This window comes from Ostrinia nubilalis, chromosome 1 (assembly GCF_963855985.1).
Source record: "Ostrinia nubilalis chromosome 1, ilOstNubi1.1, whole genome shotgun sequence".
Lineage (NCBI taxonomy): Eukaryota > Metazoa > Arthropoda > Insecta > Lepidoptera > Crambidae > Ostrinia > Ostrinia nubilalis.
The window spans coordinates 162,707-182,364 of record NC_087088.1 but is presented as its reverse complement, the minus strand read 5'-3'; the positions used below and the strand labels follow the sequence as shown (position 1 = coordinate 182,364).

The following is a 19,658-nucleotide window of genomic DNA, read 5'->3' as shown; positions in this document are numbered from 1 at the left end:
CACGAGCGCACCTACATGGCTCGGCTTCACGAGCGCACCTACATGGCTCGGCTTCACGAGCGCACCTACATGGCTCGGCTTCACGAGCGCACCTACATGGCTCGGCTTCACGAGCGCACCTACATGGCTCGGCTTTACGAGCGCACCTACATGGCTCGGCTTCACGAGCGCACCTACATGGCTCGGCTTCACTAGCACACCTACATGACTAGGCTTCACGAGCACACCTACATGGCTCGGCTTCACGAGCACACCTACATGGCTCGGCTTCACGAGCACACCTACATGGCTCGGCTTCACTAGCACACCTACATGGCTAGGCTTCACTAGCACACCTACATGGCTAGGCTTCACGAGCACACCTACATGGCTCGGCTTCACGAGCACACCTACATGGCTCGGCTTCACTAGCACACCTACATGGCTAGGCTTCACTAGCACACCTACATGGCTAGGCTTCACTAGCACACCTACATGGCTAGGCTTCACGAGCACACCTACATGGCTCGGCTTCACGAGCACACCTACATGGCTCGGCTTCACTAGCACACCTACATGGCTAGGCTTCACTAGCACACCTACATGGCTAGGCTTCACGAGCACACCTACATGGCTCGGCTTCACGAGCACACCTACATGGCTCGGCTTCACTAGCACACCTACATGGCTAGGCTTCTTATGCACACTTAACTAGTCCTTAACGCAAATAAACCAACACACTTAATCGGTCTGTATAATAAAATTGTATTAAGTTTAAAGGCACTGGGTCTCCATCAGAAGGAACTCTAGGGGTGGAATCTCCATTGGCGTGGGTTAACGGGCAAGGAGATAATATCTTGGATGGTTGACAATCACTTTTCCTACAATTTAACGTTCCACCAAACTCAACACGCTTTCAAAGATAACCTCGCAGCCGCCTGCTCACACTTGACATGACACAACTGATTGACAGTTATCTTTTTCTGCGCATTAGTCAGGTGTTACGTTTAGGAATCACAAACCTTCCGCTCTACAGATTTATACAGATAACATAATATTAAGATTGGTACTATTAATCATCAATAATAATTTGCAGCATCTGTGTCCGGCGCCGACACGGCCAGCCTGACTATCGCACGGCCTCGTGCGCTTAGTCCAGGGTTTGTCCATCTGTAAACATTCAATTTCTCATTATCACAGCTCGTCCATTCCTGACTACAGAGCGTGCGAATATCATATCGTAGAATCACAATAAATACAGCTGATCAGGGCGTGATGACCCTCGATCAGGAAACCAAACCATTACAGCTGGCCCGGGCGCGAAGCCCGACCAGGAAACCAAAACATTACAGCTGGCCCGGGCGTGAGGCCCCTTCGACCAGGAAACCGGGGTTTAGGTAACATGGCCCGACGCGCAAGGCTTAAGCCAAGGCTCCTTCAACCATTTACCTCAAACCGCACCACTACTACTGCTGATCCAGGCATGAAGCCATGCGACCAGGAAACCAGGGTTTAGGTAACATGGCCCGACGCGCAAGGCATAAGCCAAGGCTCCTTCAACCATTTACCTCAAACCGCACCACTACTACTGCTGATCCAGGCATGCAGCCATGCGACCAGGAAACCAACATTACATCAGCGTGGCCCGGGCGTAAACAGCCCCTTCAACCACGGCAACAGGGTGGCCCGGGCGCCCTTGGCCCGGCCCCCTCAACTCACTCACTCACAAAGGCCCTTCCAGTTTACGTCAATCACAATAATTTCCGTCAACCTGCACCAACTCTCAATGTCTGAGCCAGCATCCTCCATGTAAAGCTTGATGAGTTGCGTAGCGTAGGTGTGCATGCTGAAAGATTTATCTCCTTTGAATAGTGCCCTTCGAATCCCACTTCTGATAAAGGCACTGGGTCTCCATCAGAAGGAACTCTAGGGGTGGAATCTCCATTGGCGTGGGTTAACGGGCAAGGAGATAATATCTTGGATGGTTGACAATCACTTTTCCTACAATTTAACGTTCCACCAAACTCAACACGCTTTCAAAGATAACCTCGCAGCCGCCTGCTCACACTTGACATGACACAACTGATTGACAGTTATCTTTTTCTGCGCATTAGTCAGGTGTTACGTTTAGGAATCACAAACCTTCCGCTCTACAGATTTATACAGATAACATAATATTAAGATTGGTACTATTAATCATCAATAATAATTTGCAGCATCTGTGTCCGGCGCCGACAAGTTCATATCATCAGAGGGTAGCCCCCATCATATACGAACATAATAATTTGAATACAATGTGCTCCGTATTACGCCCGTTCCGCCGGAGAATAGCCCCGACCATATACGAGACGCACTACAGCACACAAGATTCGAACATGCATTTCATAGTCTTACAGGCATCAGTTTCATTATGTTAGTATCATCAGAGGGTAACCCCATCATATACGAACATAATAGTTTGAATACAAATGTGCTTCGTATTATGTCCGTTCCGCCGGGGAATAACCCCGACCATATACGAGACACAATGTAGCACACAAGATTCGAACATTCACTTCGTAGTCTTACAGGTACCAGTTTCATTATGTTAGTATCATCAGAGGGTAACTCCATCATTTACGAACATAATAGTTCGAATACAAATGTGCTTCGTATTATGTCCGTTCCGCCGGAGAATAGCCCCGACCATATACGAGACATATAGCATACAAGATTCCAACATAGGTACACTTCAAAATCGAAGTAGATAAGTAATTGCTTCTAAATAATAAGCTATTTCATATTTTATCCAAAAATAATAATTTTTAATACTTACTATCAAAGTCTTTTGTACAAAATTTTTACTATGTTCTTTTGAAAATATATTGCTACATACCTTTGTCTGTGGGCTGAAGATGTGGATCACACTCCCGCTTCCGATGTGTGAACAAAAACCAATCGAAGACTTGTTCAAGTTTGTATTTCTACACCACTGATTTACATAATTACAACATTACTTCTTACTAATAAGTACATCTTGTTTAAAAGCTCAAATCGAACTGTCTGTCCGGTGGCATGCCAGCAAAAAGGTAGCTTCCCCTTCCATTCGTCAAATTCAAACGACTTATCGACGGCGTGCCCCGGAAGTAGTCAATTGCATTACCTAATTATTAATTTAGTTTATTTTTATTTCTAAAATAGCAAATTATATACAATAAAAATTCTAAAATTAATGTAAATTAAACAATAATATGAGACAATCGAATACAATACAGAATTAATTAAAAAAATCGTTCTAATATCTGTAACATGTCCAGGAAGTAATCAAATAAAGTATTTTAATTTAATAATGGGTTTCTAAATTCTACTAAAGTTGTTACAATAACTATTTATAAGCAACCAATCGTACCTATAAAATACGATATACATTCTAAAATCATTACACTAATAAGTAGTAAAGAAGCTATGAACGAAAAGATGTGAATTATATACAATCAGCCCATGATACAGGTAAAGTCACAAGCAAATGCTAGTAATATACCTATATTATTATGTCACCGTAAAATTGTGAATTCCGTCAGATTATAATCTGACGTAGTTAAATTACAATCTAACCTAACCTAACCCACTGTTAGTTTACAATCTAACGCGTTATATTATAAACTGACAGAGTTCACAATTTTACGTTGACATATACAGTCGTGGTCAACTAATTAGGGACAGATAGAATACTAAGCAATACTAAGTGTTCATATCCTATTATTGTGAGCTTCATTCAATATTACTGGCTGTTACTTTGTAAACATATTGACTATCAAGTACTCTATTTAACAGAATACAATAACAACAAAAAAACTTACTAACTTAATAAAAAATCTTAATCAAATCACATGAATCGGTAATTATGGTACGGACGGTCTGGCCACCTAATTAGGGACGGTTAAGTTTTTCCTTCTAAATTAAAAAAAATAAAAAGTAATAACTTTTATTCTGTTCATTTGTAATTTCGGCGTCAATTTGAAAAGCGATATTCTTATCTTGCGAGTTAAAAACTCATCAAATTATTAAAGGTAATGGGCTGAAAGAAAAGCAACAATGCGCTAAGTTATAATCAATCTTTATCAGTGTGGATGGCCATACCGGTAAATTGCAGATCATCTGAAATGTTCCAAAAACATGAATCTACGATGCAGTGGCTTATTTCAAAATCATGAAACCACAGAAAGTATGCCTAGAAGGAAGAGGCCAATAAAAACAACCCCACAAGATGGATGGCAGAATGGTCACTCTCGCAAAGAGAGACCCCTTTAAGGGTTTCGTTCTGATCAAGAGCGAGATTTTTGGACCAGAACCGACTGCTGGAGTATCTGCGAGGACCGTCGGAAGGCAACTGGTGGAGGCAAAGCTTGTAGGAAGAGTTCCTCGAAAAGTTCCACTACTGAAGATGGAACACAAAGAAGCAAGATTGGCGTTTGCAAGAAAGTATGGACATTAGGCTTTTGCTCAATAGATAAATGTGCTGTTTTCTGATGAAATCAAGATAAATCTTATTTCATCCGATGACAGACAATAAGTGCGAAGACCTGTAAAGTCCGAAATGATACCAAAGTAAACGAAGAAGCAGGTGAAACATACAGGCGGCAAAATAAAAATCTGGGACTGTTTTTCTGGACATAAAGTGTAACCTATAAAAAGAACTGAAGTTAAACTTGATCAATTCCAATACAAATAAATATTGGAGAAAACGATGCTATCGTATGCTGAAGAAGTCTTACCAGTCTCATGAACATTTCAACACAATAACGACCCAAAACATACCGCGTACTCTGTTTAATAATTCCTAACGCAACAGTCAGTGACGGTACTAGATTGGCCCGAAAACAACTCAGACTTAAGCCCTATAGAGCTTATGGTATGAAACGAAGGAAAAAGTTGCAGCTCAACGTACTGGCACTAAAAATCAGCATTTCGTGGCATTTAATGGTATTTGGAATAATATTTTTTTAGAAACCTGTAATGATTTGATTGCATCCATGCCGCGCCGATGTCAAATGGTTATAACCAACAAAACCAACCATATTGGTTATAAAAATACGTTTGATGATTTTGTTTTGTATTCTATATTTATTAATGAAAACTTTTTATGTAATAAACACTTAAATAATTTCCAATTTATTTACATTTACAGTGAAAGTGTTACGTGTCCCTAATTAGTTGTCCATCCCTAGGTCAATAAATGTGTAGATGGCAATGATTTATTTATTTTAAAAATATTGATCGCAACTAGCTAGTTTCTTTTCTGGCCTTTAAATATTTAGAATACTAGCCAAATTACTTGTTATTAATAGGCACAAGCTACAAAGCCTCGTGAAAGTTTTTTTTTTGGGACTGGAGAGACGGTCTTGTGTTTTAGTCATATAACGTCCCTAATTAGTTGACCACGACTGTACCTATACAGGGTGGAAACGATAAGTGATCTCACTCGATGATTTCTAAACTATACAAGATAACAATAAACTAGTTACTGATCCTGAAAGTGCTTCATAAGCTCTATCAAACGGTATTAATAATTAGGTTACAGAATAAACTGGATCTATCCGAAAATTAAATGTTTCCAGCTTCCATACATTTGGTAAAGTCACATTATTTTAAAAACTACACATGATATCGTAAAACTGATTACTGATTCTAAAAGTGCTTCATAAGCTCTATCCAATGGTATTAATAATAGGTTACAGAATAAACTGGATCTATCCAAAAATTCAATGTTTCCTTCTTCCATACATTTAGTACTGTCATGACTCAGTACAGTTAAAAACCGCATTTAAAGTTGAATGTTATTGGTGACGTTACACAGCCCAAACTAAATTTTAAACAAATAAACAATCCTTATCTGTTTTTGACCCCCACCCCTGACCATTATCTGCTTATTCGCAAAACACGTTAATTACGAGGTATGTGTAACTTCATTGTTGTTTTAAAGTCATGTGCTGATAGGAAAGAAAGGGTTTAACATATTCTGAGAATAGATAACAATGTCACCTAACGATAAAATCACTTTCTAGAACCGTAATCGACGCTTTTTCAAAAAAAAAAAGAACTAAAATACAATTACAAGAGTCAATTTTAATTTTTTTTTCGGAATCGTTTAACAGGCTAAGTTGCGGTTTGGAGCAGCTGGAAATAGTTTAGAATATTATTAAATAATGTAGCTAGTTATACCGATCTAGGTTGTTTCAAGTCACGATCTAGCAGGTCTTCGGAGAAAATTAGTACCCATCAAAAACAATACTTGTCAAAAAAACCAAGTCTCGCAACTCAGTTGTTCTACGGTAAAAAGTTGTGAGATCCATGTAATACCAAGTCCAGGCCAGGAAATCTTTAACGTTTTACATAAATTATTGACTTGGCCATCGCACTAAATAATTTAATTTACACGTGTTTTCATGCGATGACCAAGTCAATATATTTATGTAAAACGTTAAAGATTTCCTGGCCTGGACTTGGTATTACATGGATCTCACAACTTTTTACCGTAGAACAACTGAGTTGCGAGACTTGGTTTTTTTGACAAGTATTGTTTTTGATGGGATCTCATTTCTTTTTGTATTTTGTAGACAGCAGTTATGTATCTAGAAAACTGGACCGAAATTGAAAAATTTTACTCGACTTGGCGGTTGCACTACCGTGCCCCCAAATATTTTAGTTTTTCCTTGATTCATACACCAAACACTACTTATATTCCAAATTTGAAGCTTCTAGGTCTGCTACAAGCAAAACTGTAATGTCGAACTGTCAGTCACTCACTGTCAGTGTCAACTTCACGTCAGAACCAGTGGGTAGACACTTCTCATACAAAAACTAGTCTCTATATGTAGCAATTGATATACAACCTTATCCCTTAAGCAATAAAGTGCATTTTGGATTGATTTTACTATAGCAGGGGAACCCGCGGATCAATACCACCATACTAAAAATAATTGTTAGTGTCCTTATGTTGGTAGTATTGTTAGTTTGACAAATGAAAAAAAATGTCTGTCAATTGAGTTTGAGTTTTTAACCGGCGAATTGATTCGTGTGAAGTTATTTTCTCAGATTTGGTGCAATATTACTGTAAATAAACTTTTCTGTCGTTTACGTTGAGTTGATTAAGTTCCTCCGTATCGGGCGTGATAAAGTTTGCTGTTCAGTGTTATGTTTTTTGTGAGATAGAGACTCTTTTAAATAAACTGTGTTTCAACTTCTACAGAAGTTTAAACTCTTATTTACTTTTCTGTTTAATGGGTATGTTATCTACTTACTTGAAATATTACATCTATTACAAATCTATTTTTCATTAAAAACAACCCTATGTGATGAAAATGTAAATGTACTTTCAAAACTGGTAAATGCATGAACCAGGGCATTGACACTGGTTGGAGAGAAATTATAGGCTTTGTTTAATTAATACCTATTTCATTTTAGGCTTCTACTGATAATGGAGAGTAGAAACAACAAGAAGTGCGTTATTTGTAATAAGAGGCGAAGTCGTGGTGGATCACCCTTACTTTTGAGTAGGTTTCCTCTGGATTCTGACCGGTGAGTTTCTAATAACACTCATTTATTACAAGATAATTTTACTGATTGTGTAAACTTAAAGGCTGGGATTAATATTTTTAATCATACAGTAAATAACCATAACCAATTTTTAATTTCAGTATTTTGTTTCGTACTCTGCAAATGAATTGCATAACAATACTAAAAGAAATTAGTTGATGAATAAATTTCAGTTTGTTATTCTTTTTCTTTTCTAATAGGTATTTCTTATTTCAGTTGTCGAATGTGGGTTAAAAATGCTGGCTTAGAAGACTTAGCATATGTACCTATTGAAAAGTTACACCAACTGAAGTTTGTTTGTGGTGGGCACTTCACTCCTGAATCCTTCAATGCCAAAGGAACTCGGCTGAAGAACTCAGCTATTCCAACACTGGAATTGAGCAATCCCATCTTGCCAGATGAAGTTTTGACAGAGTTTCCTCTTCATGTAAAAGACTCCAATAAAGAAAACCTCAAGACAGGTATGATGATGACTTCAATTATTTTTTTTAAATTTAATTTACTATCTATCAATTTTTCTGAATTATTTAGATGTCTTAATTAATTTTCTTTGGTTTCCAAAACAAACCAACCGAATGTAATTTAACAAGGTTCTTTCTTTGTAACCACAAACATGTGTTGTATGCTTATCAATAAATAATATATAATTTCAATTATTAATTATATCTATACTTTGTTACAGTTCTTTATGATCATTCATATTACATTCCAAAGAAGTCAAATCCAGTTGAACGAGGTATGTTTATCTAAAATTATACTAATAATATAAAAAGGAAATATTTAATTGTTTGTTTGTATTTGATCGGCTCCGTAACTCGAGCCAAGATAGCCTAAAGTGCGGGTTAGAACCCCACAGCTTGAATATTGTAGTAAACCCACTCGTAACACAATTTAGCTTAGAATGTGTGTTGAGTTAGAGGGACTTTAGTAATTTGTGTAATACAAATTCTTCAAAAAAAGTACCGGACCAATTTGAAAAATTTTAGGCAATCTACATTAATTAGCCAGGTCAGCTAGTTTAATAATATTTATAAGCTAGTAATTTTTAATGTGAGCAAGACATGTACTAGACTGATTGTACCCTAAAGTTGGGTAAGAACATGACATTTTATTACCCAATTCACATTTCATTATCTGCTTTCAGTTCCCCTTACAACTACAACCAAACAACTAAATTCAACATGTTTGGGAGCTGTGGATATACCAGATTCTGGTATTTCTGCGAAAACAACTTTTGAACCTCTTCCTTCTACTTCCAATGCACCAGAACATATGACCTATAAACCCATTACTCATGGTAAGTGTACAAACTAATTATTTACCTTCTAAAATATGCCTTCCCTCAAACTAAAGAATGCCACCCTGGATGCGTTCTGCAGTCTGCAGTCAGGTCAAAATGAACTTATATGTACAACATTCTAGGTTTCTGTACATTTTATATTAATGCGATTTGACCGTGCGGATACGAACAAAGAACGCAAAGCACACGTGACTGATTGCCTTATCACGACCACTTACAGATTGTCTTGACATACCCGCAGACCGCATCCAGAATGCAGAACATTAAAACCTCTAAATGCCTTTAATTTAATATTATGTCATTGTTATTGAAGGTGGGCCCACGCTTCATATTTTATGAGAAGAGCTATCATTATCCTGTCTTTGCATTTTTTTAAAACTTGATAATGATTGATTGATTTGGAAATAATATGTTTCATAAAACAACAAAATAAATTTTAAACTAATTTGCATATTTATAATATTTCAGATGATAAAAACATTTGCCATCAAGATGCACAGGCAGAAATATTAGTCCACAGTTATAAAAGACCTAAGAAAAACATTGAAATGAAAGGTAAGATAAAACATACCTAATTTAAAAAACTAAGTAAAATTGCTGATTAATAAACCAATATTCAATTCAATTTGCTTTAATGTTGTTTTTTTTTACTAATGGAAATGTTTTTATTACAGACACTTCATCAACATTTACAATTAAAGAGAAGAGGCTTTGGCGACAGTTACAAAATGCAAAAAAAAAACAATAAGGAATATAGCGAAGGTAGTTGCAGAAGAACACAACAGAAATTTTTTAAATATTAAAAAACTGAATAGTACCATTGTAAATCCAACATTCAAAACTAAGATGAGGGTGAAGTATGCTGCGCATGCTCTGAGTAATACCGTGGCAGCTATTTTAAAAATGATGGCATGGAAAGAAGTTTCTGATTGCAATGATACAGCATTTGTGATTGAACAGTTAGATAAACTATTTGATTGTACAAATGGTCCATCATCTTTAAATGACGTAAAGAAAGGGATCCGGGAAAATGTTTCCACATCAAGTAATCACATTGAGTCTTGGACCTTTTATACTGATAAGTTAAAAACCATAAAATTTATAACAGCAGAAAACACGATACTAAAAAATGTTAAATGCGTAAAGGGATATCAAATATCTATCAAATCCTTAAACGATATTTGGGAAAAGTTAAAGAATGAAGGGTTTAAATATATGAACCTTAGACAGTTTAACCAAGACTCTCTGGAAAACTTATTTGGAATCATTAGGCAACACAGTGTAACCAATAGAAATCCCACTATCACGCACTTTACTGCAGCGCTTAAAACAAGCATGGTTACTGGGCTGAAAGTGCCTCATAGCAGAAGTGCTAATTGTGAAGCAGACAACAATAAACATATGCTGGAATATAAAGACATTTTAAAAACTAATTTAAAAACAACAGAAATAAAAATTAATGTTCAAGATTCCACAGACACTGAATTTTATCCTGTGTTGTCTATCCCGGACCCTGAAAACTTAGAACAGCCCATTGAAAATTTGTGTAGCCTTGAAAACCAACCAGTAGTATATGTAAGCGGGTATTTAGCTGCCAAACTATTACAGAACAGTTCTTGTTTAATTTGTGAAGAGTGTTTGAGCGTGAAAACTCCTGTTGACAATGATTTGTATGCATATATATCTCTTCGCGAATGGTGGCATGATAAAAAAAGTCTCGTTTATCCAACAATTCAATTATGTACCACCGTAAATGAAGCTAAACAATTTTATCATGACCATATTGCCGACCAGATATATATGGAAAATGTTGGAAAATTCATTTTCTTAATGTTGAGTACAAATTGTAATTTTAGTTGGTTTAAATGTCAACAACATAATAAATAAATTTATGATAAGATGTTTAAAATATTAAGTTACCTTTTTCTAAGAAAAAGTTGTAAAATCATTAATGACAGCCTCATAAAAAGTGAAAACAATTTTGCTGACAAAAGTAAAAAAGCACAGCAACAAAGCATTGAAAAGTAATCTTAGGGCTGAGGTTCGATCAGCTGATAAGAAAATTAAAGATGTTTATAAATAAAAATCCTATTTTTTCTTAGAAAAAGTTGTGAAAATAAAAGTTTACAAAATTATCATTTCTGTACTTTGTTATAATTTTCAATAATTCCTCATGCCTACAACTGCTATGTCATGTTCAATACTTATTGTAATATACCTATTTTATTTCGAAATAAATAATTTACGTTACAAAACTTCGTTTTACTTACACATAGTATAAAATAAAAATAGTAATCATTAAAATATTGAAGGTTCCTATACTAGATATCGATATGCAATTACAACCCTAGCAAAGTATCGATAATCGATAAGTTATTACGAACGTCACTAATACTGTCAGAAAATAAGGCATTATGTTGGTAGCTCCGCCTGTAGTTTGTGCGGTTGGTAAAGATTTGCGGGTCGTTCTCTGAAATGCATATGTGTGCGTGAGCTCAAAAAATATCTATGGAGTGCCGTCTCTTACTCTTTTATGCTCTTTGGTCAGAACAATCTCTGGTCAAAAGATGAAGGGCGAGGGGTGAAGCGAGGGGGGTGCAGTATGTCAGTTAATGGATTGCTCCCACAGATTATATAGGTATTTTATAAGGACAACATTTTTTGTTCTATGATTACCAGCCGTGGTCTGCTAGAAGTGCCTTAGAGTTTTGATGATCGGTGAGTCAGTGAGTCAGTCAGTGAGTGACAAAATTAAGTAACTTTGACCCGTTATAATTCTTAAACTACTGGTTCAAATTGAATGAAATTTTAAATATACCGTGTCTTTACCTTTTTTCATTAGCTATGCCTGCATAGCTAATGAAAATTCAGCCTTCTAGTTTTATCCACAACGAAGTTACAGGCGGTCGAAAATGGCCTGAATTGCTTCGAGAAAAGGATGGTACGGCCGTGCCGCTTTTTTGCTCGACTTGGTGGGGGCACTGCCGTGCCCCCAGATTTATGTCTCGTTTCATAAAAAAAAAACAAATTATTTTTTTTAAGCTAAAGTATCAGGTTTAGAGAAAAATGTGATATGACATGTCGTGATGAGTGAGCAAAGGACTATCGATTGGCAATTTTTAAAATTCGATTTTCCTGAAAAAATCCCTATGTCCACTATAATGCCATTTCGATCCACTGTGCGGTGTTCTCTTTTATGATATTTGTTAGTATTAAGGTTACATTATGAAATAATTACTGATCTGATAAATGTGATTAATTAACCAACTATAGGCCAATTTCCTTGTTGTCTACCTTGTCAAAAGTCTTGAAGAAGCTGGTTCATAAGGCAATCTATCCCACCCTACACAATACTATCATCCCCGAACAGCATGGATTCGTTCGAAATCGTTCAACAGTAAGTAACCTAATTTTGTATTCAAATTCCTTGTTTGAAAATATGGATAATAGACAGCAAGTTGATACAATTTACACAGATTTTTGCAAGGCTTTTGACAAGGTGGACCATACATTACTCTTACAAAAAATTGCATATAACGGTATCCGTGGAAGTCTGCTCCGTTGGATCACCTCCTATGTTAAAAACAGAACTCAGAGGGTTGTTGTCCAAGGGTTCAGCTCAGATGTGGTCAGCGTGACCTCTGGTGTGGCGCAAGGATCGATCCTGGGTCCTCTACTCTTTGTACTCTTCATTAATGATATAAACACCTGTTTTAGACACAGTAACTTTTTATTATACGCAGACGATCTTAAGGTGTTTCGTAAAATAACTTGCATTGACGATAGTGTCAAATTACAGGAGGACCTGGACCGACTAACTGCTTACTGTTCAGCCAATAAACTTCACTTGAGCATACCTAAATGCAAAGTTATATCCTTCACTAAAAAAATTAACTCCATTCAATATGACTATGTGCTTTGTAACACTCCTCTGGAACGAGTCTCTTTAATCAAAGATTTAGGTGTACTCTTCGACTCTAAATTGCATTTTGATGCTCACGTCGACTACATCACTGCTAGGGGTTTTCAAATGTTTGGATTTCTGAGACGTACCTGCAGTTCTTTCAAGAAGCTATGTACTCACCTGTTACTATACAAATCACTCGTAAGACCTCAGGTGGAGTATGCTACATGTGTTTGGAACCCATTTTACAATAAATACAGTGATCAACTTGAAACCTTACAACGTAAATATCTACTTAATCTAAATTACCAATCTGTAAAGGTACGGGCCTCATATCAATCACTTTTGGATAAATACTCGTTATTAACTCTCAAACCCCGATCACATCCCTAAGCAGGCTCTGGATTGGAATCCCCAAGGAAAACGCAAACGTGGTCGACCCAGGCAAACTTGGCGGCGCACTGTAGCGGACGAGGCGAAGAAGATCGGCAAAACCTGGAGCGAGATCAAGCGAGAAGCTCAAGACCGAACGAGATGGAGGACTGTTGTGGACGCCCTCTGCCCCATCTAGGGGACATAGGACCATAAGTCAAGTAAGTCAACTCTCAAACAACGGAGACTGTATCTTGACCAATCTATTCTCTTTAAAATTTGTCGTAATGGCTTCGATTGCAACAAACTAATTAATCAAATTTACCTGCGCATCCCCAGTCGCTCCCAGCGTATACGAGATGCTTACACTCACAGATTTTTTGCTCCTAAACGATGTCGAACTAACGCTGGCAAAAGAGCTCCTTTATGGCGATTAATGGATGCATACAACAAATATTTTACTGATATCGATTTATTTGTAGTGTCTCCCTCAAAGTTCAGAAAGTGCATCCTTGATGTATTAACGAATGTACCTTAATTGTATTTGTTTTTTCTCTTCTTTGCATTAAGTTAAAGCACATATAACACTGTTTGTTTGCTTGGTTAGCTTGTACCAAAATAAGTTTGTAATATTACTATGAGGATAATAGTGCTGGTTGCGTAATAGTATAAGTTTATTTAATGTTCACCAGTTGTATTTGCAATATTGCGCAATTGTTTGTTATCCCTAATAAAATAAAATAAAATAATTTATCACTTTTACCTCGCCTGTCGGTAATTATTCATAATAACCGGCGATTATTCATACTTTTCAATTTATCACTTTAACCGTAACAGTAATACCAAATTCTTGTCAGGTAAAAGCTATCGCCTAATATTAACAATCAAAATATTTGAACAATTAAAGAATCCTTAGCTCTGTCAAACAAATCTTTATTAATTTTGTAGCTAATGGCTAATACACTCGAATTTATTTGAAATATTAATAACGTTATTGTGTTAAACGTTATTACTTTTTTGAACAAATAATAATTTATTGGACCAGAACCGGAAGTAAACTAAATAGGTACATAATGCAGTTGTGCCAATAAAAACAAACTGGAAACTTGATTCAAGCGCAGCGGGTATCAACCAATCAAAATGTCGCATTTGGCCACGGCTTCCGCCTCTAGGTTGGGTGACGCCCATTCCGTATCCGTTTGCAAAAAGGATACTCCCCACCACAATCTTCGCTCACAGTGATGTAGGCAACATTGATTATTGATTATAATTATAAAGGCGAAAGTTTGTGTGGATGTTTGTTACTCTTTCACGCAAAAACTACTGAATGGATTTGGTTGAAACTTTAGAGTATTATTATTTGTAACCCAGATTAACTATACTAATAGGCTACTATTAGGCTATAATTTATGCCAATCTGTGGCACTAAATTTCACGCGGGTGAAGCCGCGGGCAAAAGCTAGTTGATTATACATAATATAGAAAGAAAAAATCTACGGTCTGATTTTTAATTCCACGGAATTTTGACATTTCAGTACCCCGATTGCGCTAATTTTCAACGTCTCCAATACATTGGCGCTTATTCACCAGTTGCACTCCGTTTTTCATTCCAGCTGAGGTGCAAATTCGGTATCGCGGTAAAGTTCAAGCGCAAACAAAGATGAAACAACGGATTTAATCACTTTAGTTTCCGATAAAAGTCCGTACACCTTACTTTTTCACTAAAAACAGCAAAATTAAATGTTCGTGAAGGCGTTTGACTTGAGTTTGAGAAAAAGTAGCTTTCTTTCACCTTTTACACAAAGAAGCAGTTGCGTTTTGGTTTCGTTTGAACTAGCTGTCAAAGCGACACCGCGATATGAATTTGTGATTTTCGTTCGTAGTCTATATAATTCTAAATTATTTTATTCATTGCATCATGTCTTAATAGATGTTAAATTGTAACTTGATAAATCAATGAAAATAATAATGTAACATAATTATTATTATTTATCTATACTAATATTATAAATGCGAAAGTAACTCTGTCGGTCTGTCTCTCTTTCACGCCTAAACCACTGAACCGATTTTGATGAGTTTGTGCCCCGGGAAAAGACATAGGATAGTTTTATCCCGGTTTTTGAAACAGGAACGCGCGTGTTAAAGTTTTTCTGTGACAAACAAAATACCACGCGGGCGAAGCCGCGGGCGGGAAGCTAGTTATTAAATAATGTCTGTGAGGTCTGTAATTCTGTCTAATGTTTAAACTCAAAGTTTTTATTTTCAAATTATTAAAATAAACAGATATTATTGCTTCATTACTAAACAAGGAAAAAAAACTTAAAAAACACAAAGCAAACAATTGACTGATAGTATAAAATCAATTGTTGTGATGGTTTTAAAAAACATCAACAAGGCCCTAAATGAATAACAGCGTCCTGTTCTGGGGTCTACCTCAGAGCAGGACACAATGCTGAGCGGATGCCTTTTGGTTCAAACATGTACAAATACTAACCCCCTTACTAATAAAACTTCCACGCTCGTTGAACAGTGTTTTAAAGTGACGTTTAGTATGGAAATGTCATTTTAAATCAGTGTTCAACAACTGTGTAACTTTTTATCAGTAAGGGGGCAAGACTTTGAACTGTAAAAATTGTAATAATTGTTTTGGACCAAATAAACATTTTTCTTTCTTTCAAATACATATTTTTGTATCAGATCTTATACAATTCTATTTTTTTTTAATTTGGCGTAATAGCATAACATTATTATAAAAATTCTTAACGTCATGCACCTAGTTGATAATAAAAGAAACACAAAGAATCAACTATCAATCTTTGTATAAACTTTCCCGCGAGGGTCACGTCACTATTTATCTTACTTCCGTTTCCGATCTTGATTGATTGTTCATTCATTTCAATTAACATTCATTTATGACGTATTTCCTATGTGACGCCATCATGTCTTTCTTTCTTTTCTAGAGGTGACCGAGCGGCATCTTGTGATCTTGTCCTGTTAGATTACAGATTTTTCAGGGCTTTTTGTCTATCAAACTGTAAAAACTTGTCAGCAGTTTAATTTACATTACATTTGATCAAAACGTGAAAATTCGGAGCCCGTTGTGACCGAAGACTGGACTGCCTAGCCCTACAAAATGTGCTTGAAAATCCCGTAAGTTTCAATTATTTAAGTACACATACATTAATAATATTAAATACCAACCAATGATATTCTATAATATCATTGATACCAACTAGTTTCAATACCATGCTCAAGTATAGATACATTTTCCTAAATTTTGTGGATGGCGGCCATATTGCCGGCGTTATTATTTTTCAATGTTAGCAAATGTAGTAGGCAGGTAGTAACCTAAACAAAGTAACCTTACCCTCTGATCAAGTTATTCTGATAAAGTAAGTAATATAATTGTTTGTGATTACAGGTCCTGTGGCTCAATACTTCAGTGAGTTGTCCAAGCCAGCTGCCAGGCTATGTTGGTACGGCATCTTGAGAATGTTCTCAGCGTCGCGTCGGCATGCAGGATTGAAAAGGTACCTTCATAACTTACAGAGCTAATTAAATACTTAGACGCCAGTCCTTGATACCCACTACTAGTGTTTACAGTTGACCATTCGTAGTGCGTCTATGCGCCAAGCTTGCATGCAAGTGGGTAGGTAGACAACAACGATGTTCCTCTGAAATGTATCGTAAGTGCAGTCGTATTCATCGAATATCTATTCCATTCCATCATTATTTCTATTGGTACACTTGCTAATTTGTATGTAAGCACTGAAGGGGCAGGCCAGCTATGTAACTTGGTTAAGTATGCATGCTCTACCAATCATGTACCTATGTTGTAGCTCATTCATCCCATTATTTCAACTTAATCAAATCGCCTGAAGTGAATCCATTAAATCCATAACTGCCCAGCCAAGTGTATAATTATTGTTGTCTTCAAATCAATTCAAATTGAATTGCTGAACTTCTACACATTTTCAATTTCTAATTACTTTTTGAGTACCAGCTACCTACCTATTTTCTTAAATCTAGTATTATATTATCTGTGCTTCAATCAAATGTCTTGATAATTAATATGTGGCACTTGTCCATGAAAAGTTTGCTTCTACCTTCAGATAATCACTCTCCGTCAGGTGGAATACAGGCCCAGATAAGATAAAAGCTTACTTGTTGTGCAAAATTGATTCCAATATCCAAGGCATTGTTGTGAATACAGCATAGTTAAGATCTGCCCGGCTTTTGCCAATTAGTTTTCCATCTTTATAGAGCTTCTTCTTTTCCCATTGTCTGAATGTGCAGTTAAATTTGACTCGCTTTCCTGGTTCTGATGGCAATGTGATATGTATGGTGTGCATAGGTCTACCAACTTAAGAAATGCTTGTATTTGAACATGAAAACATGCATATTTGTTTGCAATCAACTGGACTGGTTTTGTTAATTAAAAATATCCTCGAACATATTCCCCCTTATTACAAAAGTTAGACTGGTTGAACTCTGGTTTAAATTGACCGTTAGTATGGAAATGTCATTTTCAGAGTTTGTCCCGGGTTTAACTTTTTTGTAATAAGGCCATTTATGCTGAGCAAATCTAAGGTACCAGACAATGAAAATTCTGAATTTTTTTTTTATGTCTAATGATAGAGCTGTATTACAGTATTTACTTTATTATTTTGTTTATGTGTACTGATACAACAATGTGGTTAGCCACAAATCCTGTCCCTACTCTGCCCCATTTAAAATGTTTGAGTATCTAACAAATTGGCTATTGAGTAATAACAGAAATTGAGCTACTGGTCTCCTATTTTCGTCCAATTTTCCTTTACCACTTATCGCTCATATGATTTCCGAATACTAATCTCCACTGCAACATGTTTCGTCGTCTTCTGCTCACGAGCCGTGAGCCCGCCGCGCCGCCGCCGCCGCTACCGACTCGCCGAGCGACGTCGACCAAGCGAGAGCTGCGAGCTTCGAGCTCTGAGCCTGAACGTCGGCCGCTTGAAACTGCAGAAAGCTATGGAAGGTAAACTGTTTATTCATAATCATGAACCCTTGAAAACATAATTATTTTATGTAATTTTGTGTTAATTGATTAGTATTGATGTAATTGTTGACTCATCCAAGACTAAAGTAGGTATTTCAGTTAAGTTTTATCATTATGTTTAGAGTATTTTCTCTTTAGCCATAGATAGTGTAGTATGAGCTCTCTACTTACAGTCTCTTAGATACACTCAATATCTTTTCAGTTTCCACCCCCTTATATTGCCCTATCATTGCCGAATACTAACCTCCACTGCAACATGTTTCGTCGTCTTCGGCTCGTGTGCCGTGAGCCCGCCGCGCCGCCGCAGCGGGCGGGTCGAGCACGCGCGAGCTGCGAGCGCGTGCCGGAGCCTGAGCTGCGAGCTCCGAGCCTGAGCTGCGAGCTCCGAGCCTGAGCGTCCGCCCGCTTCAAGCTGCAGACAACTACGAGAGGCAAGTTGATTATCCTATTTCCTATCCTATTCTTTTTCTAATATTTTGTGAGGATGGGATAAATGATTGTTATTCCACACAACTACTGATTGCTTGTTACTTTATTCCTTTATTAGGCTCGCCAAAGACAAAATTAGACCTTCCAACGATAGTCTGAAAGCAACTGTAGTTCAGTAGTTTCCGAGTATGAGCCTCTGCTCTCCTGTTTACTCTCAATGTCTATCCACCCCCTTGTATAGATCGTTTCATCCACAGAGACGCGCCCCACCAATTTTTGATTGAGGGAAGCGCGGGGTGCGGCGAGTTCGATACGAGCGTCATTATTGTAGTGTGCGTGTGCACTCATGGATAATTTAACGTGTACCTTATCGATACTCAAACAGCGTAAGAATGGCGGGGCGAGTGTTCATGGATGAAACGTATATTGTCCTATCATTTCCGAATACTAACTCCACTGCTACATGTTCGTCGTCTGCGGCTGGGCGCAGGGAGCCGGGCGTGGAAGCGATGCGGCGACATGGCATCTGCGTCGAAAGAATGCGAAGTTAGTATGATTTATTTTGTTTTTATTTAGAGTTCAGTGGATTTTCTGGCACAGACTTCAAATTGTAAGCCCCTTATGTGTTTAGAAAAGATATTTATCATCATCCCAGTCACAGGACGTCCACTGCTGAACATTGGCCTCCCCCAATGCTTTCCATATTGCCCGGTTAGTAGCGGCCTCCACTTCAGATCTTTGGTGCCTCATAAAGGACCAGAAAGGATATTATTTAATTAAAATACAATTTAGTGATATCTATTAAATTGAGGAAGAAATTCAACTTTCACTCAATGCAAGTTAGTATGGAATTGGAGTCCCATAATGTAGGCGAGCGAAATAATACGTTATAACTATCTATAATAATCATAGAATGAATAAATAAATAACCGTGTTTTTTGTTTGCAGTCGCCCTGCACGTCGCCGCCGCATCGCCGTCTCCTGTCTGCATGCACTAGCCATTGATTTGGTAAGTGGAATTTATATACTTACTACATAGTACGCATATTATGCCACCAATT

The 19,658-nt window shown here is 37.1% G+C and overlaps 1 protein-coding gene across 1 annotated transcript; it reads left to right on the top strand.

Annotated features, from left to right (window-relative positions):
• Window positions 1–6,789: 6,789 nt before the first annotated feature.
• Window positions 6,790–11,067, top strand: LOC135074699 (THAP domain-containing protein 5-like). The gene is made up of 6 exons (XM_063969070.1): window positions 6,790–7,536; window positions 7,771–8,015; window positions 8,237–8,290; window positions 8,699–8,851; window positions 9,323–9,409; window positions 9,529–11,067. Exons 1-6 carry the CDS (start codon window positions 7,436–7,438, stop codon window positions 9,600–9,602), a joined length of 714 nt encoding a protein of 237 aa, XP_063825140.1. The 5' UTR covers window positions 6,790–7,435; the 3' UTR covers window positions 9,603–11,067.
• The last annotated feature ends 8,591 nt before the right edge of the window (window positions 11,068–19,658 follow it).

Excerpts from the sequence above, each read along its gene's own strand:
- LOC135074699 (XM_063969070.1), top strand. The coding sequence starts at position 7,436 with ATGGAGAGTAGAAACAACAAGAAGTGCGTTATTTGTAATAAGAGGCGA. Across the intron at positions 8,291-8,698 it reads GTCAAATCCAGTTGAACGAG|TTCCCCTTACAACTACAACC; the intron begins GTATGTTTATCT and ends ATCTGCTTTCAG. Across the intron at positions 8,852-9,322 it reads CTATAAACCCATTACTCATG|ATGATAAAAACATTTGCCAT; the intron begins GTAAGTGTACAA and ends ATAATATTTCAG.